The 26835-nt window shown below is 44.3% G+C and overlaps 1 protein-coding gene across 4 annotated transcripts in view; it reads left to right on the top strand.

The window, feature by feature from the left end:
• Window positions 1-26835, top strand: part of DGKI (diacylglycerol kinase iota) — a 223620-nt gene that overhangs the window by 43268 nt on the left and 153517 nt on the right. The window contains exon 1 of one of the 4 annotated variants that reach the window (XM_072145183.1): window positions 19960-20078. The exons of the other annotated variants lie outside the window; for them this stretch is intronic. Coding sequence (XP_072001284.1) covers window positions 19990-20078 — 89 coding nt within the window. The 5' untranslated portion in view covers window positions 19960-19989. Of the gene's footprint in view, window positions 1-19959; window positions 20079-26835 lie in introns of those variants that run through there. 4 annotated transcript variants of the gene reach the window in all.

Raw genomic sequence — 26835 nt, 5'->3', positions numbered from 1 at the left:
TTTGAGATTCAGTCACACAATTGGCTCTGCTACATCATTTTCATATATGGTTCCTCCTGATTCTACACTTACAAGTTTATCCTGTTTTTGTTGGATAATTCCGCCAAAATGGGCAATAAATCAAAGCAAAGGGGCAAAGGGGTATGCAAATAGTGGGAGTTATAACATTTTTACATTACTATTGGTTTTTTGGTACTTGTTCCCTCCCCTGAAGAACTCCAGGGGTGGACACTTGGCTTAAAGGACATGTACAGGGGATGCCATTTACAGGATGTTACCTAAAAGTGGGTGTTCTGGCCTGAAGAGCGGAGGTCAAAATTCTGTACAGGGTATGTTATATAGCTCTGATAAGTTTCATCCCATATGCTATTTGATGATGTACATTAAGGACGTCCCCTGAGGAACTCAGTAGTTAGCAGGTATGGGGTAGGGGGTTGGCTTAAAGGACATGTAAAGGGGACAATAAGCCCTTGAGTTCTGGAAGTTATCCTGGAATGGGGGCCACAAATTTGGAGATATAACTTTAATTATTTCAATCCCCTTTGCTATTGGTTTAGAAGTACTTGTGCCCTCCCATGAGGAACTCAACAAGTAGCAAAATAAGTGGTAGGGACTAGGCGTAAAGGAAAAGGAAGGTGGACAATAGGCAATTCAGTCCTGACTAGTGATACTGTATTGGAGGGCACATTTTAGGAGATATAGCTATGAAAGGTCTAACCTCCTTTTAATATAGGTTTATGAGTGCATTTGCCCTCCCATGAGGAACTCAATACAAGTTGGGAATTGGCCTAAAGATCATCTAGATGTAACAATAAGCACATTTGTTGTGGGTGGTCATCTCGAAATACTGAGATATGTAGCTCTGAATGGTCCAACCCCTATTGCTATGGGTTTTGTGCATTAGTGCCCTCCCCCAAGGATCTAAGAAGTCAACAGTTATGTGATGGGGCCTTAGCCAAAAGATCATGTAAAGAGGACAATAAGCCCTTCTGTCTTGGTGGTGATCTTAGATCATGGGGGCACAAATAGGATTATACAGCTTCAGTTTGTCTAATCCCCTTTGCTATAAGCTTAAGACGACTCAATCCCTCCCATGAGGAACACAACAGTTGTAAATAAAAGGTTGGATGTAAAGGGGACAGTATGCACTTTGTCCTGGGTGGTAATCCCATAATAGGTGACATATACTGGGAGATATAGGAGTGAGTGAATGGTCGACCCCCTATTTTGCTATTGGTTAATGAGTACCTGTATCCTCCCCCAAGGAACCCAACAGTTAGCACATAAGGGGCAGAAATTTGGCCAAAAGAGCATGTAAAGGGCACAATAAGCACCCATGACCTAGGTGGTGGTCCCATAATAGAGGGAATGGCACATATTGGGAGCTATAGCTCTGTTTTATCCTATCCTGTTGCTATTGGTTGTTGAATATTTGTACCCTCCCCTGAGGAACTCAACAATCTACAATAAAGGAAATAATCCCTTATATCCTTGATATCGGTCTTATAAAGGTGGGGTTAGTTTGCTCTGAGGAGGATTGGGCCCCAATCTGTCACAGACTATACCCCACTACCCACAATGCCCCCCCCCCCCCAACCATAATCATGTTGTTTACGGCAGGCTGGGACAATCCAATTACTATAGTGCCGTATGCATCATTTATTAGTATGGATTTTCCAGTCCCATTATCCTGTTAACTCCTCGGCCTCCCATAACATAATGTGTCCTGTATAGATCCGTCCCTTTAAGAGCTGCTCGTCTCCATTGCTCTCTATTTATAGCCGGCTATGTTTAGATTATAATCTCCGCTCCGGTTATAATAATCGCATTTCTTCTTATTATGGATTCAGACGCTTTATACCTAACCCTCCCCCCCCATGGAAGCAGAGAAGGATCCGGCAGGGTGCATACCGTGGTAATGTTATTTGTGTGGCGGTATGTTTTCACACTGCGGTTTATGTGCTGGTAAATACTCCCAGCATCCTCGGCTGCACGCTGCGCCAAAGATCCGTTTTCATACGAAAATGTGTGATTCCAGGATCCCCCCTGACTGCGGCTCTTCCTCCAGGGATAAATCTTAGGCCCCGGAGAGAACGGAACTGTTTATATTACATCACCGACTACCTGAGACCCCCGCACCGAGGCCCCCTGCTGTGTACAGAAAGTATAGAGAGAATCTCACCAGAGATAGAAATACTCTCATCCTCATACGTCTCATTATCTCTCATATCTATCTATCTCATATCTATCTATCTCATATCTATCTATCTATCTATCTATCTATCTATCTCATATCTATCTATCTATCTATCTATCTCATATCTATCTATCTATCTATCTCCTATCTATCTCCTATCTATCTCCTATCTATCTATCTCCTATCTATCTATCTCATATCTATCTATCTATCTCATATCTATCTATCTATCTCATATCTATCTATCTATCTATCTATCTATCTATCTCCTATCTATCTCCTATCTATCTCCTATCTATCTATCTATCTCCTTTCTATCTATCTCCCATCTATCTATCTCATATCTATCTATCTATCTATCTATCTATCTATCTATCTATCTATCTCCCATCTATCTATCTCATATCTATCTATCTCATATCTATCTATCTATCTCCTATCTATCTATCTCATATCTATCTATCTCATATCTATCTCCCATCTATCTATCTCATATCTATCTATCTATCTATCTATCTATCTCCTATCTATCTCCTATCTATCTCCTATCTATCTATCTATCTCCTATCTATCTATCTCATATCTATCTATCTATCTCATATCTATCTATCTATCTATCTATCTATCTCATATCTATCTATCTATCTATCTCATATCTATCTCATATCTATCTATCTATCTATCTATCTATCTATCTCATATCTATCTATCTATCTATCTATCTATCTATCTATCTCATATCTATCTATCTCTCTATCTCCTATCTATCTATCTATCTATTTCACATCTATCAATTTATTGTTCACTTACAGTATGTTTTTGTAGTATACGCTGATCTCATGTGAACCCACTTATTATCCAAATATTGAGATCTTTTGACTAATTACCCAACCCTAATGTGGTGGCGGCTTATCCTGGGATGGTGGACCCCATACACATCCAATGTGGGCCCCTATGATAGAGGGGTGGCAGCAGAAGAAAACCCATCGAACGATTGAGTGGAACCGTTCTGTCTAAACCCTTTCATGTGTTCTGTATCTGTTTTGAACCCCAATGCTAAACCCTTCCCCCCCTATAGTACTGGCCTCCTCATATTGGGACAAGACTTTATTTTGAGTCTCCTAAAGCTCTTGGGTCTGGATTTGCCCCTTGTGCCGGTTCCTTTGACCATCTATGGTCCCTTGTCTCACGGTGAAGACCTTTCCGATCATCTACGTTCCCTTCTCATAGTTGGTGTTGAGGGTCTCGGATCTTCATCCCTGGGGCCACCCCTTTGTATAATGCAGCAGTAACGTCTCACATCACAGTCAGATACAAGGCAGGCATTGTCTCCGGTTGGTTACATCCGAAATAACAGGTCCTCCCTTGCCCCTTCTGTCTGGTCGGAGCCGTGACCAGCTGTCCTCATGTTTCGCTGCTCCTCAGCCCAATCTGTTCCTCTCCTTCTAGTCCCAAGAATAAGCAGGACACGGTTATCATGTCCGTTGTTCTTTTCGATGTCCCCCCCCCCCCCCCCCCCACCCTACAGGAAGAGCGGAAGGTGGGGGGGTAGAGGGAACCAAGAACGTTCCCAGTCTAATGAAGACCTTAATTGGATTTCCGCTGTGAGGCATATTGAGGGAAGGCTGGATGGAACTGATATCATAGCCCCCCCCCCTCCTCACGAGCCGCTTGAGGCTAAAAAAAATAGGACTAATAAGCCGTATATTGAAAAAAGAGAATGATCGAAAACAGCCTAGACTTTCATGAGAGCCCCTCCTCCCATAGTAAATCTTAAGCTTTTTTTTGCAATTTGGTGCTATTTAGCTTCGCTGGGAAAATTGCCCACTAAACCTCTCAACGCTAAGGAGCTTTACAAGGCAGAGGGGAAAAAAAAAATTCAGCTCAGTGGAAACGTCATTGTCTCCCTCTGTACTCCGCTGCTCCCAAATTGCCTTGTTACGAGAGTCATCGAGACGATGAGATCTCATAGTGGCTAAGTCTTCAAAAACCGGCAATTAGGAGCCGAGGAGATGGCCTAGGAGGCCACCAGTAGACCGTTGTTGAGGTGTGGGGCTTGTCGCCTACGCGGGATGGTGGACGACATTTGTGGGGGCTCGGAAAACAAGTTCAGGGTCCGTGCAATGAGCAGGTGTTGTAATAGAGTCAACAATCCTGGCTAAGAACTTAGGGACTTTCTCAAAAGCGTTCCAATCCTTTAAGGGGATGTCTTAACGTGGTTGTCCCTCTCTCAAATCTGATCTCCATTTAGCCGATTAGGTAAATAATGTTGGGTAGGATCTTCTTTTTTGGATCTTCATCTCTTTTGACCCGAGTGAAGAGTGGCTACCAAGAGTAACTCTCAATGTGGAGGACCTTTAGTGGCACATTGATAAGAAGGAGAAGAAATTGAACACTTACTGTCTGTTGGCTGGTTGATGGTGGTCTTTGCCAGTGGGGAAGAGCCCCTTTGGTTCCATTTAGCGTCGCTGGTAAAATTGCCTCCTAAACGTCTGAAGGCTTAAGAGCATAAGACCGTTGTTGGAGGTGTGGAGCCTGCTACCTAGGCGGGATGGAGGAGGACATTTGTTGGGGGTCAGAAAACATGTTCAGGGTCCGCGCAATGAGCAGGTGTTGTAATAGAGTCAAGGATCATGACTTCACAACAGAAAAACATCCTCGAAGCCCTCCTCTAACATTTTGTAGAAGATGGCTTAATGTGGTGGTCCCTCTTACGTATCTGATCTCCATCCATTTGGTAAATGAAGTTGAGTAGGACTTCATGACCAGAGAGAACAGTAGTCACCAAGAGTGGCTCTTGCTTTGGATGACCTATAGTGTCCTACAACCCATTGATGAGAAGAAATCTATCAATTACTGGCAGGTAGACCTCTCTAACTATGCTGGGTGGATTATGGAAGTTTGAGGAGGTCCACACATCTTGGGATCGAGAATTATTTTCCGCCATGGGCTGCTGTCGCACCATTACTGTGACTTGTAGTTGGCCACCAACATAGAATTGGTGGTGATCCATCTACTAAGACCTACCACTGCTCCGCTGAATCTGCAACCACCATGATGGAGATGACACATTGTTTTGGACCAGAAATGAACATCTCATACATAACGTTCAGCAGATTCACTCAGAGGTAGAAAATACGAGGTTGCTGTCTCGTGCATCGAACATCAGGACGCTGTGTGCCTCGTCCTCATCGGAACATTACATGGAAAATTCTGAGAACATGAAAGCCGAATTGTAATAGTCTATCCTCTGGGAGATGTCCTTATGTAATGAGGCCTGTCCAGTGACAGCGTGCTAATGGGACGTGCACATATCAGCTGGTCGGTGCCTTTGATTGTCCTCCTCGAGAGGTTAAGGCTGAGCCCTGTCCATATTATACACCTGCAACGTGGTGATTGGTTCTGGCTACAGTTGTGGCAGTTGACCTGTTTGTTTTGTTTCCAAAGCCGATCATTTCACATAAACAGTAGCATCACATGGGCGCGGTCATGTTGCTACCAGTCGGCACCCCCACAACATAATTAGGGGTTGCTAATTGTTTGCCCTGACATCTCAGAGCCTTTTGGCAACTCCTATGGCTGCTCATTAAACACACAACATCACAGCCTGCTGGAGGCAGCCTGTAATACAAGAGCGTTATATTCACAATATACTATTGTATTGCAGTATATTGCATGAGCAATCAGACCCCCCTAGTGTTCAAAAACCCTAGAGGACCTAAAAAAGTAATAAATAGTAGTGATTACTCCAGGGGTGTGGGTTGCAAGTTCACCAGTTAAATCCAAAGCCTATCCCAATGTCCTGCACCAACATCTTACCGAACGTATGACTCAGACGTAAGGACTATCCTCGGGTTTGCAGGAAAAAAAGGTCCATGTGGAAAACCCAACTGATTAAGTAAAGTCCATGAGTATACTAAGCTAGACACAGGAGGCCACCAGATGGTAGACAATGGGAGGAACATCACACCACCATGAAGGAACTTGCTTCTACTTGCCTTGACCAACATTCTCACGGAGGGTGGCATCCAAACCAACTATGTATGACTCAGACGTAAGGACTATCCTCGGGTTTGCAGGAAAAAAGGTCCATGTGGAAAATCCAACTGATTAAGTAAAGTCCATGAGTATACTAAGCTAGACACAGGAGGCCACCAGATGATAGACAATGGGAGGAACATCACACCACCATGAAGGAACTTGTTTCTTCTTGCCTTGACCAATGTTCTCACGGAAGGTGGCATCCAAACCATCTACGGGAACTCTAAGCCCCAGGTTTTTTTGATTGCCTCAGTGTTTCATAAACTTACCAATAGATTAGTTGTACTTGAGGGCCACAAGTTACATCTTTACTGCCCTTCATGGCCCATTTGTGACCACTTTTAATGCCCCTGGTGTCTACTGTAATGAGCCTCAGAATGACCACTTCTTACTTGGCATTAGGGATTGACCTTCAATCATCATTTCGAGGACTTTCTACATTGATTTATTGAACTCATCAGGGCTTCATGTATCAAAACTGTCTTAAAGGGAAAGTCACAGATGACGTCAACAGAAACCAATCCATACTTTTTTTTCCCCCCATTGCGTTTTTGATTGGTTGCTGAGGAAATGAAGGCTTCTTCTTACCTGAGCTGGTTATCGCATTAGGCCGTCCGTTATTCATCACTGACTATTAGTCTAACCAGTCGGGACTCATTTCCTTGATGGGAAAGCCTTATGTAGCTTCAGGTAATTAATTAGTTGAGCTCTTTGGTCGTTAAAGCTGCCACAGATGCCTACATCATTTGGCTGATTGGAATCATAATAAAGAACCAACACAACAACCAAGTTGTTGTCCCAAAATAAGGACCACTCCACAGACTAGATATTGGTGGTTTCTTAGAGTTGGATCTTGGAACTGATGAGTTTCTCGGAGCTTGTCATCACAAAGTCTTGGGGTCAATGCCTTTCGAGAGAAAGGACAACAACAGATTTGGTATCAGTAGAGTTTTGCCTTTGAGGACCAATGTAGATGTTGTATTGGTGGGAATCTAAGAATTGGGACCAATGATAGACTTGAGACTGGTGGGTTTTTGAGGGGTTCTGGTGGCTTGGAAGAACAAAGACTTGTGATTGTTGCGATTTGGGTTTAAGGACCATGACAGGTTTGGGAGCATAGAGTTTTATCCTCTAGGACCACCACAGACTTTGAATAGCTGAAGAGGTCTCAGAATTGGGATTGACACAGGCTCAAGACTTCTGGATCTCTGGAGAGTTAAGGTTTATGGGCTTTGGGACCTCTAAGGTTCTAAGGGTTGGGACTTGGGATAGATGAGGAGCTTGGAATAAAATTTACTTGGAATTGATGTCTTCTTAGGAATTAGGAACACAACAGATTTGGGATCAGTAGATTTGTGCCCTTAATGACCACTTTTGACCTTTTATTGGTTGGTCCAACACAGATCTGGGGCCAGTGGGTTCCTGCCATTTGGGGTCATCACAGACCTTAAAGTGAGATGTGCAAAGAGAAACAAATATTTGGGATTAATGGTTTTCTGAAAGTTCTGGCAACCAAATATTTTGAATCAAAGTGTTTTTTCGACATTTTGTAGACACAAGAGACTAGCTATTTGTGGTTTTCTGAATACTGGGAACAATTCAGACATGGAAGTTCTAGACTGACCAATAGTTCTGGCCAACGGAGACATGGACCCATTAAGAATCTGCCATTTGTGACCATCAAAGCCCTGGAATAGATGCGTTTCTGAGATGTCACACCACCTTGGGCTTGGAATGATGCTGGTGCTTGGGACCACTACAGATATGGACGGGTGTGATTTGGGCACTATATACTTTTTGATATTTGAAAACATCATAGATTTGACGTTGTTGAGTTTTCTAAAGTTGAGACCATAAATCATTAGACTTCTGGTATGTGGAACCACTGTGGAAGAAAATTCAGTGGGTTTTCAATTTGTTGGAAGGACTTGGTGTCATTGAGAGTTTGGTGTTTGAGTTGGGATCACCAGGAACTTGGGGTTACCCTTCCGGCTGGTGGAAGATCTTATACGCTAACTCCTCGCTGTATTTCATGCTTCACTAGAGGGCGCCAAGAGGTAACACAGTGCAGGCCACTGATTGTCTCACTGTATTTTAAAAACTTTCCGTGATCAGCACGATGATGAACTGATCTTGTACTGATGTGATGTGACAACTTGAAGCTACTATAAAGGAGGCGTATGCCATAAACATCACTGACTGTTCTTAGTATGCATCATCTGCACAACAATGTAAATGTGTAATACAACCAATCGTGTTCTGATTCTAAGTTACAGTTTGGATCAGACTCCAGATCTGCACTCACTATTCTGCTGCTGGTGCAGTCACTGTGTACATACATGACATTACTTATCCTGTACTGATCCTGAGATACATCCTGTATTATACTCCAGAGCTGCACTCACTATTCTGCTGCTGGTGCAGTCACTGTGTACATACATGACATTACTTATCCTGTACTGATCCTGAGTTACATCCTGTATTATACCCCAGAACTGCACTCACTATTCTGCTGCTGGTGCAGTCACTGTGTACATACATGACATTACTTATCCTGGACTGATCCTGAGTTACATCCTGTATTATACTTTAGAGCTGCACTCACTATTCTGCTGCTGGAGCAGTCACTGGGTACATACATGACATTACTTATCCTGTACTGATCCTGAGTTACATCCTGTATTATACTCCAGAGCTGCACTCACTATTCTGCACGTGTGTTATGTAAATAAGACAGATAATACAATGAGTTGTGACGTATGACAACCTCTGCCCTGCTATACCTGTACATTTGTAGATTATATTGTGGGTGCACGGTCCTCGGCCTCTGGCAGTGGCAGCAGGGACAGTTTCTCTGGAGCCGGTGTTGGTGCCCGCAAGGCCGGACTCGTAATTGCTTTTCGTCTTTGCCTCATCAGACATTGGCAAACACAAGCCTCGTAGCGGGTCTATTTATAGCTGTTTGTGTGTCACTGCACCTTGTCATTCCTTTCTTTGCAGCTTGGACTCGCTATCAATTATCCATGATGGTAACGCTGCTGACAGCGAAGTCATGCCAGGGGAGGGAGGGGAGAGGTGGACCCCCGGGAGCCCTACAGGTGGAGGGGCTAAAGGGCAGACATGGTCATCGACAAACACCTTATGTGTGAAGAAGCTTCCACTTTTGCTGCTAAGATACAGACCCCAAACCAAGCTCCTTCTATTATACAGACCCCAGACCAAGCTCCTTCTATTATACAGACCCCAGACCAAGCTCCTTCTATTATACAGGCCCCCAGACCAAGCTCCTTCTATTATACAGACCCCAGACCAAGCTCCTTCTATTATACAGACCCCAGACCAAGCTCCTTCTATTATACAGACCCCAGACCAAGCTCCTTCTATTATACAGACCCCCAGACCAAGCTCCTTCTATTATACAGACCCCAGACCAAGCTCCTTCTATTATACAGACCCCAGACCAAGCTCCTTCTATTATACAGACCCCAGACCAAGCTCCTTCTGTTATACAGACCCCAGACCAAGCTCCTTCTGTTATACAGACCCCAGACCAAGCTCCTTCTATTATACAGACTCCAGACCAAGCTCCTTCTATTATACAGACCCCAGACCAAGCTCCTTCTATTATACAGACCCCAGACCAAGCTCCTTCTATTATACAGACCCCAGACCAAGCTCCTTCTATTATACAGACCCCAGACCAAGCTCCTTCTATTATACAGACCCCCAGACCAAGCTCCCTCTATTATACAGACCCCAAACCAAGCTCCTTCTATTATACAGACCCCAGACCAAGCTCCTTCTATTATACAGACCCCCAGACCAAGCTCCTTCTATTATACAGACCCCAGACCAAGCTCCTTCTATTATACAGACCCCAGACCAAGCTCCTTCTATTATACAGACCCCAGACCAAGCTCCTTCTATTATACAGACCCCAGACCAAGCTCCTTCTATTATACAGACCCCAGACCAAGCTCCTTCTATAATACAGACCCCAGACCAAGCTCCTTCTATTATACAGATCCCAGACCAAGCTCCTTCTATAATACAGACCCCACACCAAGCTCGTTCTATTATACAGACCCCAGACCAAGCTCCTTCTATTATACAGACTCCAGACCAAGCTCCTTCTATTATACAGACCCCAGACCAAGCTCCTTCTATAATACAGACCCCAGACCAAGCTCCTTCTATTATACAGACCCCAGACCAAGCTCCTTCTGTTATACAGACCCCAGACCAAGCTCCTTCTATTATACAGACCCCAGACCAAGCTCCTCCTATTATTATATAGACCCAAGACCAAGCTCCTTCTATTATACAGACCCCAGACCAAGCTCCTTCTATTATACAGACCCCAGACCAAGCTCCTTCTATTATACAGACCCCAGACCAAGCTCCTTCTATTATACAGACCCCAGACCAAGCTCCTTCTACTATACAGACCCCAGACCAAGCTCCTTCTATTATACAGACCCCAGACCAAGCTCCTTCTATTATACAGACCCCAGGCCAAGCTCCTTCTGTTATACAGACCCCAGACCAAGCTCCTTCTATAATACAGACCCCAGACCAAGCTCCTTCTATTATACAGACCCCAGACCAAGCTCCTTCTATTATACAGACCCCCAGACCAAGCTCCTTCTTTTATACAGACCCCAGACCAAGCTCCTTCTATTATACAGACCCCAGACCAAGCTCCTTCTATAATACAGACCCCAGACCAAGCTCCTTCTATTATACAGACCCCAGACCAAGCTCCTTCTATTATACAGACCCCAGACCAAGCTCCTTCTATAATACAGACCCCAGACCAAGCTCCTTCTGTTATACAGACCCCAGACCAAGCTCCTTCTATTATACAGACCCCCAGACCAAGCTCCTTCTATTATACAGACCCCAGACCAAGCTCCTTCTATTATACAGACCCCAGACCAAGCTCCTTCTATTATACAGACCCCAGACCAAGCTCCTTCTGTTATACAGACCCCAGACCAAGCTCCTTCTGTTATACAGACCCCAGACCAAGCTCCTTCTATTATACAGACTCCAGACCAAGCTCCTTCTATTATACAGACCCCCAGACCAAGCTCCTTCTATTATACAGACCCCAGACCAAGCTCCTTCTATTATACAGACCCCAGACCAAGCTCCTACTATTATACAGACTCCAGACCAAGCTCCTTCTGTTATACAGACCCCAGACCAAGCTCCTTCTATTATACAGACCCCAGACCAAGCTCCTTCTATTATACAGACCCCAGACCAAGATCCTTCTATTATACAGACCCCAGACCAAGCTCCTTCTATTATACAGACCCCACACCAAGCTCCTTCTATTATACAGGCCCCAGACCAAGCTCCTTCTATTATACAGACCCCAGACCAAGCTCCTTCTGTTATACAGACCCCAGACCAAGCTCCTTCTATTATACAGACTCCCGACCAAGCTCCTTCTATTATACAGACTCCAGACCAAGCTCCTTCTGTTATACAGACCCCAGACCAAGCTCCTTCTGTTATACAGACCCCAGACCAAGCTCCTACTATTATACAGACTCCAGACCAAGCTCCTTCTATTATACAGACCCCGGACCAAGCTCCTTCTATTATACAGACCCCAGACCAAGCTCCTTCTATTATACAGACCCCAGACCAAGCTCCTTCTATTATACAGACTCCAGACCAAGCTCCTTCTATTATACAGACCCCAGACCAAGCTCCTTCTATTATACAGACCCCAGACCAAGCTCCTTCTATTATACAGACCCCAGACCAAGATCCTTCTATTATACAGACCCCAGACCAAGCTCCTTCTATTATACAGACTCCCGATCAAGATCCTTCTATTATACAGACCCCCAGACCAAGCTCCTTCTATTATACAGACTCCCGATCAAGATCCTTCTATTATACAGACCCCCAGACCAAGCTCCTTCTATTATACAGACCCCAGACCAAGATCCTTCTGTTATACAGACCCCAGACCAAGCTCCTTCTATTATACAGACCCCAGACCAAGCTCCTTCTATTATACAGACCCCAGACCAAGCTCCTTCTATTATACAGACCCCAGACCAAGCTCCTTCTATTATACAGACCCCAGACCAAGCTCCTTCTATTATACAGACCCCAGACCAAACTCCTTCTATTATACAGACCCCAGACCAAGCTCCTTCTATTATACAGACCCCAGACCAAGCTCCTTCTATTATACAGACCCCAGACCAAGCTCCTTCTATTATGCAGACCCCAGACCAAGCTCCTTCTATTATACAGACCCCAGACCAAGCTCCTTCTATTATACAGACCCCCAGACCAAGCTCCTTCTATTATACAGACCCCAGACCAAGCTCCTTCTATTATACAGACCCCAGACCAAGCTCCTTCTATTATACAGACCCCAGACCAAACTCCTTCTATTATACAGACCCCAGACCAAGCTCCTTCTATTATACAGACCCCAGACCAAGCTCCTTCTATTATACAGACCCCAGACCAAGCTCCTTCTATTATACAGACCCCAGACCAAGCTCCTTCTATTATACAGACCCCAGACCAAGCTCCTTCTATTATACAGACCCCAGACCAAGCTCCTTCTATTATACAGACCCCAGACCAAGCTCCTTCTATTATACAGACCCCAGACCAAGCTCCTTCTATTATACAGACCCCAGACCAAGCTCCTTCTATTATACAGACCCCAGACCAAGCTCCTTCTGTTATACAGACCCCAGACCAAGCTCCTTCTGTTATACAGACCCCAGACCAAGCTCCTTCTATTATACAGACTCCAGACCAAGCTCCTTCTATTATACAGACCCCAGACCAAGCTCCTACTATTATACAGACTCCAGACCAAGCTCCTTCTATTATACAGACCCCAGACCAAGCTCCTTCTATTATACAGACCCCAGACCAAGCTCCTTCTATTATACAGACCCCAGACCAAGCTCCTTCTATTATACAGACCCCAGACCAAGCTCCTTCTATAATACAGACCCCAGACCAAGCTCCTTCTATTATACAGACCCCAGACCAAGCTCCTTCTATTATACAGACCCCAGACCAAGCTCCTTCTATTATACAGACCCCAGACCAAGCTCCTTCTATTATACAGACCCCAGACCAAGCTCCTTCTATTATACAGACCCCAGACCAAGCTCCTTCTATTATACAGACCCCCGACCAAGCTCCTTCTATTATACAGACCCCAGACCAAGCTCCTTCTATTATACAGACCCCAGACCAAGCTCCTTCTATTATACAGACCCCCGACCAAGCTCCTTCTATTATACAGACCCCAGACCAAGCTCCTTCTGTTATACAGACCCCAGACCAAGCTCCTTCTATTATACAGACCCCAGACCAAGCTCCTTCTATTATACAGACCCCAGACCAAGATCCTTCTATTATACAGACCCCAGACCAAGCTCCTTCTATTATACAGACCCCAGACCAAGCTCCTTCTATTATACAGACCCCAGACCAAACTCCTTCTATTATACAGACCCCAGACCAAGCTCCTTCTATTATACAGACCCCAGACCAAGCTCCTTCTATTATACAGACCCCAGACCAAGCTCCTTCTATTATACAGACTCCAGACCAAGCTCCTTCTATTATACCGACCCCCAGACCAAGCTCCTTCTATTATACAGACCCCCAGACCAAGCTCCTATTATACAGACCCCAGACCAAGCTCCTTCTATTATACAGACCCCAGACCAAGCTCCTTCTATTATACAGACCCCCAGACCAAGCTCCTTCTATTATACAGACCCCAGACCAAGCTCCTTCTATTATACAGACCCCAGACCAAGCTCCTTCTATTATACAGACCCCAGACCAAGATCCTTCTATTATACAGACCCCAGACCAAGCTCCTTCTATTATACAGACCCCAGACCAAGCTCCTTCTATTATACAGACCCCAGACCAAACTCCTTCTATTATACAGACCCCAGACCAAGCTCCTTCTATTATACAGACCCCACACCAAGCTCCTTCTATTATACAGACCCCCAGACCAAGCTCCTTCTATAATACAGACCCCCAAACCAAGCTCCTTCTATTATACAGACCCCAGACCAAGCTCCTTCTATAATACAGACCCCAGACCAAGCTCCTTCTATTATACAGACCCCAGACCAAGCTCCTTCTATAATACAGACCCCAGACCAAGCTCCTTCTATAATACAGACCCCAGACCAAGCTCCTTCTATTATACAGACCCCAGACCAAGCTCCTTCTATTATACAGACCCCAGACCAAGCTCCTTCTATTATACAAACCCCCAGACCTATCAATTGCAGGGGCAAGATTTGCGCAAACCTCTCCTGTAAGTCGCTGTTCCTGCGTTGGTCCTAGCTTTGATTTTTCACAGCTGAGGGTTTGTTACAGTCTCCAGATTTCTATCTTCCTTGGACATATGAGCAGCATTCCAGTGCTGAGACTTCGCTACAATGTATCAGAGCAGACGGAACTCTGTTAGTCTGGATTCCGAGCACTTTACATTAATGGGTCGTATCATTGTAGAGAAGCCACATTTTGGGGTCCACCCCCCCCCCCCCCTCGTTGATGCCCCCCCCCCCTCTGGTTTTCGTTTCGTGGTTCTGCTTATTCTTTGTCAGTTGATTGATAAGAAAGTTACCGTCGCCATGGAAACCTCGATTGATTTTTTTTTTTTCGCCGTGACTTTCTAAATTTAAGGAGCCCTTATGGCTTCAGTGATGCGAAGCCAAGTTCCAGGAATCGCAACGAGAAGATGTAAAATCCAATACGGCTAAAAATAACATATTACTCCCCTGGTGCATTGGAATCAATGAAGAAAGGGCCTTTTTAATGGAAATTTGCATAAACCCCACCCCCTTTTTTTTTTTTTGACGAGGCAGCCGGGAACGTTGACAAATATTTTAGAGAATAAATTATAATATATCCAAAAAAAAAGCAGGAAAAAAAAAGAAATTGTCATGTGTAATACCACAGTTCACCTGCGGGGGAAGCGTAGGGCCAACCCTTGATTATAAGGGAGACCCTCTCTACGCAGGAGATGGTTTGCTCCACTTTGACCAATTCTTAGAAGCAGATTACACACACTTACCATGATCTGCATAGGTAAATTCGAGTCTTTTTACGCCCCCGACCCCGAGTACACCCTAAAAATGACAACTCGGGTCAAGTTCCTTCTATTTTTTGGGCCAGAAAAAGCTGAATTTGTTGAGATTGGCTCTAACAACTTGGGACAATTGTCAAATATGACCGGTGGGCAAACCATATAGTAAGACATTTCCCTACAGCGCTCCCGCAGGAGGAATGAGGTATTACACACTGTCCATTCAAAACAATGGGCTGATTGTAAAGTGTAGGGGCGCAGAGTCCTCCAGAGTTTTTGGTTTCACAGTTTTCCATAACTATGTGACGACCTTACTGGGGGCCAGAGTAAAATTTTGTAGATGCTGTGGCTTGGGCCAATTTAATAGGAATCAGACAGCCAGTGCTATTCCAGGACTCTACTGATCTCACACTGCTGTGCTCTGTGCTCTTTGCAGCAAGAGTTAGGCATTGTCCTTGGAGAGATGTATAATCATACCCTTGTGTATGTAGTTAGTAGTAGCAGAACTGTGAAATGTGGATTTATATTATTGAATTATTCTACAGGCATGTCCTCACACAGCTGTGCTCTGTGCTCAGTACTCTTTGCAGCAAGAATTAGCCATTGTCCCTGGAGAGATGTATAATCATACCCTTGTGTATGTAGTTAGTAGAAGCAGAACTGTGAAATATGGATTTATATTGTAGAATCCTACTACGGGCATGTCCTAACACTGCTGTGCTCTGTGCTCTTTGCAGCAAGAGTTAGGTATTGTCTCCGGAGAGATGTATAATCATCCCCTTGTATATGTAGTTAGTAGAAGCAGAACTGTGAAATATGGATTTATAATGTAGAATTCTACTACGGGCATGTCCTCACACTGCTGTGCTCTTTGTGCTTTCTGCACCCACTGTTAGGTTTGAAATCCTATTTTTGTACATGTTTTTAGTAGCAGCAGAACTGCGAAATATGGATTTATATTGTAAGATTGTAGATTCTGGGGGCATATCCTCACACTGCTGTGCTGTGAGCTCTCTGCATTGGGCTAGCAGAGCCCCTCCCTTCTGCATTAGTTTTCAAATAGAAACCTGCTACAATTTTAACTCAAAGCAGGGTGGAGATGCTGGAGAGCAGGTGAATGCAGAGAGCTAAGGGCACAGCAGTGGGAGGATACCTAATGGGGAGAGCTAGGAGCACAGCAGTGAGAGGACACTCCGTTCAGAGAGCTAAGAGCATAACAGTGGGATGGATACTCAATGCAGAGAGCTAGGAGCACAGCAGTGCGAGGACACCTAATGCAGAGACCTAAGAGCACAGCAGTGGGAGGACACCTAATGCAGAGAGCTAAGAGCACAGCAGTGGGAGGACACCTAATGCAGAGAGATAAGAGCACAGCAGTGGGAGGACACTCAATGTAGAGATCTAAGAGCACAGCAGTGGGAGGACACCTAAATGCAGAGAGCTAAGAGCACAGCAGTGGGAGGATACCTAATGGGGAGAGCTAGGAGCACAGCAGTGAGAGGACACTCAGTTCAGAGAGCTAAGAGCATAACAGTGGGATGGATACTCAATACAGAGAGCTAGGAGCACAGCAGTGCGAGGACACCTAATGCAGAGACCTAAGAGCACAGCAGTGGGAGGACACCTAATGCAAAGAGCTAAGAGCACAAGAGTGGGAGGACACCTAATGCAGAGAGCTAAGGGCACAGCAGTGGGAGGACACCTAATGCAGAGAGCTAAGGGCACAGCAGTGGGAGGACACCTAATGCAGAGAGCTAAGAGCACAGCAGTGGGAGGACACCTAATGCAAGAGCTAAGAGCACAGCAGTGGGAGGACACCTAATGCAGAGAGCTAAGCGCACAGCAGTGGGAGGACACCTAATGCAGAGAGCTAAGAGCACAGCAGTGGGAGGACACCTAATGCAGAGAGCTAAGGGTACATCAGTGGGAGGACTCCTAATGCAGAGAGCTAAGGGCACAGCAGTGGGAGGACTCCTAATGCAGAGAGCTAAGAGCACAGCAGTAGGAGGACACCTAATGCAAATAGCTAAGAGCACAGCAGTGGGAGGACGCCTAATGCAAAGATCTAAGAGCACAGCAGTGGGAGGACACCTAATGCAGAGAGCTAAGAGCACAGCAGTGGGAGGACACCTAATGCAAAGAGCTAAGAGCACAGCAGTGGGAGGACACCTAATGCAGAGAGCTGAGAGCACAGCAGTAGGAGGACACCTAATGCAGAGAGCTGAGAGCACAGCAGTGGGAGGACGCCTAATGCAGAGAGCTAAGAGCACATCAGTGGGAGGACACCTAATGCAGAGAGCTAAGAGCACAGCAGTGGGAGGACTCCTAATGCAGAGAGCTAAGAGCACAGCAGTGGGAGGACACCTAATGCAGAGAGCTAAGAGCACAGCAGTGGGAGGACACCTAATGCAAAGAGCTAAGAGCACAGCAGTGGGAGGACACCTAATGCAGAGAGCTGAGAGCACAGCAGTAGGAGGACACCTAATGCAGAGAGCTGAGAGCACAGCAGTGGGAGGACGCCTAATGCAGAGAGCTGAGAGCACAGCAGTAGGAGGACACCTAATGCAGAGAGCTGAGAGCACAGCAGTGGGAGGACACCTAATGCAGAGAGCTGAGAGCACAGCAGTAGGAGGACACCTAATGTAGAGAGCTAAGAGCACATCAGTGGAAGGGCACCTAATGCAGAGAGCTGAGAGCACAGCAGTAGGAGGACACCTAATGCAGAGAGCTGAGAGCACAGCAGTAGGAGGACACCTAATGCAGAGAGCTAAGAGCACAGCAGTGGGAGGACACCTAATGCAGAGAGCTAAGAGCACAGCAGCAGGAGGACACCTAATGTAGAGAGCTAAGAGCACATCAGTGGAAGGGCACCTAATGCAGAGAGCTGAGAACACAGCAGTGGGAGGACACCTAATGCAAAGAGCTAAGAGCACAGCAGTGGGAGGACACCTAATGCAGAGAGCTAAGAGCACAGCAGTGGGAGGACACCTAATGCAGAGAGATAAGAGCACAGCAGTGGGAGGACACTCAATGTAGAGATCTAAGAGCACAGCAGTGGGAGGACACCTAATGCAGAGAGCTAAGCGCACAGCAGTGGGAGGACACTCAATGCAGAGAGCTAAGGGCACAGCAGTGGGAGGACACTCAATGTAGAGAGCTAAGAGCACAGCAGTGGGAGGACACTTAATGCAGAGAGCTAAGAGCACAGCAGTGGGAGGACACCTAATGCAGAGAGCTAAGAGCACAGCAGTGGGAGGACACCTAATGCAGAGAGCTAAGAGCACAGCAGTGGGAGGACACCTAATGCAGAGAGCTAAGCGCACAGCAGTGGGAGGACACTCAATGCAGAGAGCTAAGGGCACAGCAGTGGGAGGACACTCAATGTAGAGAGCTAAGAGCACAGCAGTGGGAGGACACTTAATGCAGAGAGCTAAGAGCACAGCAGTGGGAGGACACCTAATGCAGAGAGCTAAGAGCACAGCAGTGGGAGGACACCTAATGCAGAGAGCTAAGAGCACAGCAGTGGGAGGACACCTAATGCAGAGAGCTAAGAGCACAGCAGTGGGAGGACACCTAATGCAGAGAGATAAGAGCACAGCAGTGGGAGGACACCTAATGCAGAGAGCTAAGAGCACAGCAGTGGGAGGACACCTAATGCAGAGAGCTAAGAGCACAGCAGTGGGAGGACACCTAATGCAGAGAGCTAAGCGCACAGCAGTGGGAGGACACCTAATGCAGAGAGCTAAGAGCACAGCAGTGGGAAGACACCTAATGCAGAGAGCTAAGAGCACAGCAGTGGGAGGACTTTCGCAGTCCTACAACACAATAGGGCAGCTCTCCTTGACCAAAACCTAGCACCATCTGTAGTATTGCATACTCAACACTGGTAACACATTCCCTTTAAGGTGTATGTAGGTAAATGAACCACAACGGGTCCATGTTTACCCCATCATTGGCTCCATATTGATTGATGTGGTTAAGGGGCACCCCCCCCCCCCGCCGGTGGGCCTATGTAATTCTGGAGAATCGTCTGGTTACCCCCCCTTTTGAAATCTGTTGACCTTACGTAATAATTCTGGATTAGGCAAAAGTTATCAGAGGGAACCTGTCAGGAGGATTTGGGACACTAACCGCCAATCCGTTAGGACTTTGGTGTCGGAATCTTTTTTTTGTTTTTTTTGGTTCTTCACCGATTCGGTGGACTCTCACTGCCCCTAGAGGTCAGGTGGTCAGCAGGACTAGGGCCTGGATATCAGGACTACGTGGGGTCGGCCGGCAAAGCTTTAGTGATAAATTCCCGACTCCATATCCTTCTTTTTTTGGCCGTTTCAATAACCAAATTAAAAATTTACCATTTTTGATTTTTTTTTTTTTTTTTTTAATCTATTATGGTCATAATTTATTCGAAACTCCAGAAGGACATGATTTTTTTTTTGTTCCGGCCAGGGATCTGTCTGTGCTGCGGCTCGTCGCCCAGCCTTGGGTGCTGTCCCCCCCCACCCCCGTGCCATCAGCTGTCAGGGATTTGTCTCCTACACTGTGAAAGTGGCTAAGCCCGGGCATTGTGTCAGGGAGAACAGAGCCGGCCACAGCTCCTGCCGGAGGGTCCACGTCTCATCCGAAAAAAAAAAACATGGAGCCCTTCTTCAAAAAGAATTGGCGCAACCCGTCCTTCAGATTTAGGCAGAGTTTTTCTGGAAGCGCGTCATCCTGGGAAGACTGGTGAGTCTGGGGACAAGTTACTGAGGACCTGGGGGGGGGGGGGAGGGGACGTTATTATTCAAAAAATTCGAAAAAAAAAATTCCCAATAATTGTATCTCCAATTGGAAATCAAAATTTTTTATTTTTTTTTAGAAATTTAAGTAATGATTTAATGCTACATAAAGTCACCCCCCCCCCCCTAAGAAGTGCAGTCTGCTGAAGTGGGTGTGTGGGTGTTCGTTTACATCTGAGGTGTCTGGAGTTTTTTTACTGGACCAGGAGGATATTATTACATCTGTGTGTGTGGGGGGGGGGGGGCGTTGCATCACTGAGCTTACCATAGATATTTAAAAAAAAAAATTATTAATAATAAAATATTCCAAAAAAAAAAAAAAGTTTTGCACTTTGTAATCTAGGATCGGGGTGACGTTACCGTCGATCACGTGATGTGAACATATGACTGTATCCTCTAATGGGACTGGCACTAGTTTGTGAATTGTATGCGGGTCTGCTGGGAAAAATTATTGGGACAAAATTTAAAAAAAAATTACTCAATTTTTTTTTGGTACATTTATTTATTGAAGGTTTATATTACTGTCTTGGTTTCTTTTTTTTTTTGCATAATTTTTTCTATCTATCTATCTATCTATCTATCTATCTATCTCATATCTATCTATCTATCTCATATCTATCTATCTCATATCTATCTATCTATCTCATATCTATCTATCTATCTATCTATCTATCTCATATCTATCTATCTATCTATCTATCTCATATCTATCTATCTATCTATCTATCTATCTATCTATCTATCTATCTCCTATCTATCTATCTCATATCTATCTATCTATCTCATATCTATCTATCTCATATCTATCTATCTATCTCATATCTATCTCATATCTATCTCCTATCTATCTATCTCATATCTATCTATCTCATATCTATCTGTCTCATATCTATCTATCTATCTATCTCATATCTATCTCATATCTCCTATCTATCTATCTCATATCTATCTATCTCATATCTATCTATCTATCTCATATCTATCTATCTCATATCTATCTCATATCTATCTCATATCTATCTATCTCATATCTATCTATCTATCTATCTATCTCCTATCTATCTATCTATCTATCTATCTATCTATCTATCTATCTATCTATCTATCTCATATCTATCTATCTCCTATCTATCTATCTCATATCTATCTATCTATCTATCTCATATCTATCTATCTCATATCTATCTATCTATCTCATATCTATCTCATATCTATCTCCTATCTATCTATCTCATATCTATCTATCTCATATCTATCTGTCTCATATCTATCTATCTATCTATCTCATATCTATCTCATATCTATCTATCTATCTATCTATCTATCTATCTATCTATCTCATATCCATATCTATCTATCTCCTATCTATCTATCTATCTATCTATCTCATATCCATATCTATCTATCTCATATCTATCTATCTCATATCTATCTATCTATCTATCTATCTATCTCCTATCTCATATCTATCTATCTATCTATCTCATATCTATCTATCTATCTATCTCATATCTAGCTATCTATCTCATATCTATCTATCTATCTCATATCTATCTATCTATCTCATATCTATCTATCTATCTATCTATCTATCTCATATCTAGCTATCTATCTCATATCTATCTATCTATCTCATATCTATCTATCTATCTATCTATCTATCTATCTATCTATCTCATATCTATCTATCTCATATCTATCTATCTATCTTTATTTTCTCTTAGGTTTACGGTACATTTTTGTTATTGTGGCTTCTTTTTTCCTATTGGTTTTTCTGTATATGTTTGTTTTTTATTGTACCCATATTTTTTGGACTATAATGCGCACAAAAAATCCTTTGATTTTCTCAGAAATCAAAGGTGCGCCTTATAGTCCAGTGCGCCTTATATATGAACCGTACTGACAGACAACACCCGCCTTGAACTGTGCTCAGGTCTGCCACCTGCTGGTCATTCATCCTTATAATCAGGTGCGCCTTATAGTCTAGTGCGCCTTATATATGAACCGTACTGACAGACAACACCCGCCTTGAACTGTGCTCAGGTCTGCCACCTGCTGGTCATTCATCCTTATAATCAGGTGTGCCTTACAGTCTAGTGCGCCTTATATATGAACCGTACTGACAGACAACAGCTCCCTTGAACTGTGCACAGGCCTGCCACCTGCTGGTCATTCATCCTTATAGTCTGGTGCGCCTTATAGTCCTTTGCGCCTTATATAAGATGTTTTAACAGGCATTTATTGATGGTGCGCCTTATAATCTGGTGCGCCTTGTAGTCCGAAAAATACGGTAGGATTAAGTTTTTTTTTTTTGTTCACTAACATTATATTGATCGTAGAAAATATATTTTGAACCTAAATGGGAGTCACGTGAACTACCTCAACATAATTTTTTTTTAAAAAATACCATGAATTGTTTTTATAATTTTTATTTTATTTTTTCATCTTCAGGATAAAATTTTCTTTTTGTTTTCTTTATTTATTAGTTATTTTTATGTTAACTAATATTATATCAAACAATGACTATACCCAACCAAAAAGAGCTAATATGGGTATGGGTACAAACTTCCGCAAGCCAATTTTAAAAAAAAACATTTATTTAAAGATTTTTATTTTATGTTTTGGATTTTTTTTTATCTTAAAATTGTATCATTTAAAGAATAGTGTTAGTAACGTAGGTCTGACTCCTCGTTGACAGTCTTATGCAATTTCTTTTGAAAACATTTTTTCAGTCTAATTGATGGATGCCATAATGGAGGACCTTTCACCACCTCATACACATGGAGATGAACATAGCATTCTGTGGGGGCTGCTTCATAGATTCAGAGGCATTTTTAATTTTCTTTCTAGCCCCCACGGTTTCTGAGATATCAGTCCCAGTATCTGACCGTTATAATCCTCTCCACTGTCAGAGAGAAGGTGCTGGAGCAGAAGGTGTGTACTGTTATAAACACTGAGACACTGAGATTAGCATAACACATTCCCCCTTCTCAGCTCTAGCACCTCCTCTCTGACATTGGAGAGGATTAAAATGGTCAGATACTACGACTGATATCTCAGAAACCGTGTGGGCTAGAATGAAAATTTGAATTCCTGCCTAATCATTAAAGCTGCCCCTACATTATTGATGTCACTGAGATTAGCATAACACTTGCCTCCTTCTCTGCTCCAGCACCTCCTCTCTGACAGTGGAGAGGATTAAAATGGTCAGATACTACGACTGATATCTCAGAAACCGTGTGGGCTAGAATGAAAATTTGAATTCCTGCCTAATCATTAAAGCTGCCCCTACATTATTGTCGTCACTGAGATTAGCATAACACTTGCCCCCTTCTCTGCTCCAGCACCTCCTCTCTGACAGTGGAGAGGATTAAAATGATCAGATACTGTGACTGATATCTCAGAAACTGTTTGGGCTGGAAAGAAAATTCAAATTCCTCCTGAATCATTGAAGCTGCCCCTACATTATCGTATGTTCATCTCCATGCGTGTGAGGTAGTGAAAGGTCCACTTTAAAAAGAGTGGTGTCAATTTTACACGGGGTCCAGCATTGTGCCAATGGGAATATAGCATAAACTGAATTTGACATCTGCTAATCCAGAAAATCTGACATAGAGCAGCACAGTACTGTGTAGTGTTATGAGAGGAATTGGAAAGTCATGGAAATTTCTAGAACAGATCAACTGTTTACATGGCTGATTTAAAATCCACAATATTTGATAGTTCAGAATACTTGATAATTCGGCATCTGAATGTCAGAATTTTTTTTTTTTGTCGATCTGTTGTTTGATTTTGTGGTATAAAATGTAATATGTAGATTTTATTTGAAAAAAGAAATCCACATTTTTATTTACATGGAATTTTTGGAAAAGAATGGAGGGTTCTATGCATCTCCAGGAGCGGCTCTCTATCTCGGATGTTCTCTGTACCTATCAGACGGAATGTGCTGAGGATAAGTTCATTGTACATGTGACCACGGGGGGGGGGAGGGGGGAGGTCAGGAGGTTAGCCCGAAGGTCATGTTCACCACGAATGTTGTATCAGAACTTTGGAACCGAAGGAACCAAAAACACTGGAGACAGGGAGCCGCTACTGGAGTTGCCATAAACCTTCAAAACTATTAGGCTAGAATGTTAAAATCTTTTACTGTTTTTTCCTTAATTTTTTTTTTTTTGGAGAATCTCCGTGTACAATCTGTCATTAGGGGATTACGTGGGCGAATATTTTCGCATTGTCCCAGGTCCACACTGTGTCACTGAGATGTGGTGTCCGGATACGGCGGAGGCAGCAATGTGCTCCGGGCTCGGGCCCTGTATCTATACTGATCCAGCAGCTGTCACTCTCCGGTGACCCCGGAATGGTGGGAATGTCACAGCTGCCGGAAGAGAGCTCAGGGCAATGACAGCTGAGCTTCCCGCTCTGTGATGTCACCGCTTTGAAGAAAGGCTCCGACCCTGGTGCAGTCCGCCGGCGCTGTCTGGTGGGAAGGACGTTGTTTAGTTTGTAGGTGAAATTTTGTGTCAGGCAAATTCAACACAAATGAGGGGAACAGTAAACAGATGGCGGTGACATCACCCGGTGATAAGTGATGTCATCGACCGTGACAGCTCTATGAACTTAAATGTTGGTGACATCACCAGGTATTAGGTGACGTCATCAATTGTGGCATCTCTATTCACTTACATGGTGGTGTGGTGACATCATAAGGACTTAGGTGACATCATGAAATTCTATGGCTCCATTCACTTACACGCTGGTGACATCACTAGGTCTCAGGTGACATCATCAACTTTAATCGCTCCATTCACCTACACGCTGGTGACATCACTAGGCCTCAGGTGACATCATCAACTGTAATGGATCCATTCACTTACACGCTGGTGACATCACTTGGTCTCAGGTGACATCATCAACTGTAATGGATCTACTTTCACTCATACGCTGGTGACATCACTAGATCTCAGGTGACATCATCAACTGTAATGGATCTACTTTCACTTATACGCTGGTGACATCACTAGGTCTCAGGTGACATCATCAACTGTAATGGATCCAGTCACTTACACGCTGGTGACATCACTAGGTCTCAGGTGACATCATCAACTGCAATGGATCTACATTCACTTACACGCTGGTGACATCACTAGGTCTCAGGTGACATCATCAACTGTAATGGATCCAGTCACTCACATGCTGGTGACATCACTAGGCATCAGCTGACATCATCAACTGCAATGGATCCAGTTACTCACACGCTGGTGACATCACTTGGTCTAAGATGATGTCCCTCACTTATATTTTGGTGAAATCACCAGGTCTTCGGTGATTCCGTTGACAGTGATACGTCCATTTACTTGCATTACATCACTAGGTGTTGGGTGATGTCATCAACTTTCACAACTCCGTTTACTCACATGCTGGCGACTTCACCAGGTCTTAGATGATGTCATCGACTGTGGTCGCTCCAGTCACTCACATACCGATGACATCAACATGTGCCCGGAGATATCATCCATTTTGACAACTCCATTCGCTCACGAGCCGGTGACATCACCAGGTCTTAGATGATGTAATTGACTTTGTCCTCTTCCTTACTGGTGACATCACCTCGTGATTTCGTGGACAGTAACTTTGACTCTGGCGATATCAGTTATTGATGTCATCACAGATCTGTCCACTTTAGAAGCCCAATGACATCACCATGTGCCAGGTGACATCATCAACTTTGTCAGTTCCGTTTACTCAAATGCTGTTACATGCCGATGACATCACTGGGTCTTAGCTGACGTCATTGACTGTGATATCACTTACCTCACGACGTGTAAATAAAGTCGAGATTTTACCGTCAATGACATAATACCCAGTGATGTCATCGGCTTGTAAACCAATGGATATCAAAGTTGATGCTGATGTCACGACAGTATGTCAGGAACTAGAGCGGTCACGTTTAGTGACATCACTTAATACCTCATGACGTCATTGGCAAAGTGAGTCAATCGAGATGTCGTTAAATGTGACAACCCTACGTACATGACATCACCGGGTCTTAGATGATGTCGTCGATTATGATGGCGCCATTCCCTCAGGTTCTGGTGACAGTGAAGGATAGGAGGAGGGGGGGGGTTGGGAGAGATCTTCTATGTAGATGTCACAAGAGACCCCACTCTCTCGCCCGAGACCGCCGCCTAACAAGTGAGTGCAGCTGTCAGCACTGAGTCACGAAGAGACGGCAGTGACAGCTGCCTCCCAGGCGCTCGTGCGTCTCAATGTGTCAGCGCAGACAGCTCTGGAGACGTCCATCATCATCCTGGGCCCGGTTCCCTTTTCTCAGACATCTGGTTTCTCGGAAGGGAACTATCCCTGCAATTCTCTATAAACCGCGTTGGTATCTATACGCGAATAGCTGGCGCGCTCTGCGCCATTAATAGTGAGGCTGAAATCCTCTGTGCTGCTTGTGAAACCCAGTGGGGGAGATTTATCATCAAGTTTCTGAGGTAAAACTGTTCTAGTTGCCCATGGAAACCAATCAGAGCTCAGCTTTCATTTTATAAACAGCTGTGGGAAAATGAAAGCTGAGCTCTGATTGGTTGACATAAGCAACTAGAACAGTTCCGCACTAAGAGACTTCTGATGAATCTCCCCCAGTGTGTTCCTTCCCCTAATCCCTCTGCGCCCCAGTCCCCTCCTGACTGTCACCATCACTG

This window comes from Engystomops pustulosus, chromosome 4 (genome assembly GCF_040894005.1).
Source record: "Engystomops pustulosus chromosome 4, aEngPut4.maternal, whole genome shotgun sequence".
Classification (NCBI taxonomy): domain Eukaryota; kingdom Metazoa; phylum Chordata; class Amphibia; order Anura; family Leptodactylidae; genus Engystomops; species Engystomops pustulosus.
Note: the sequence above shows the minus strand (reverse complement) of the source record. Positions and strands in the feature narration are given on the sequence as shown.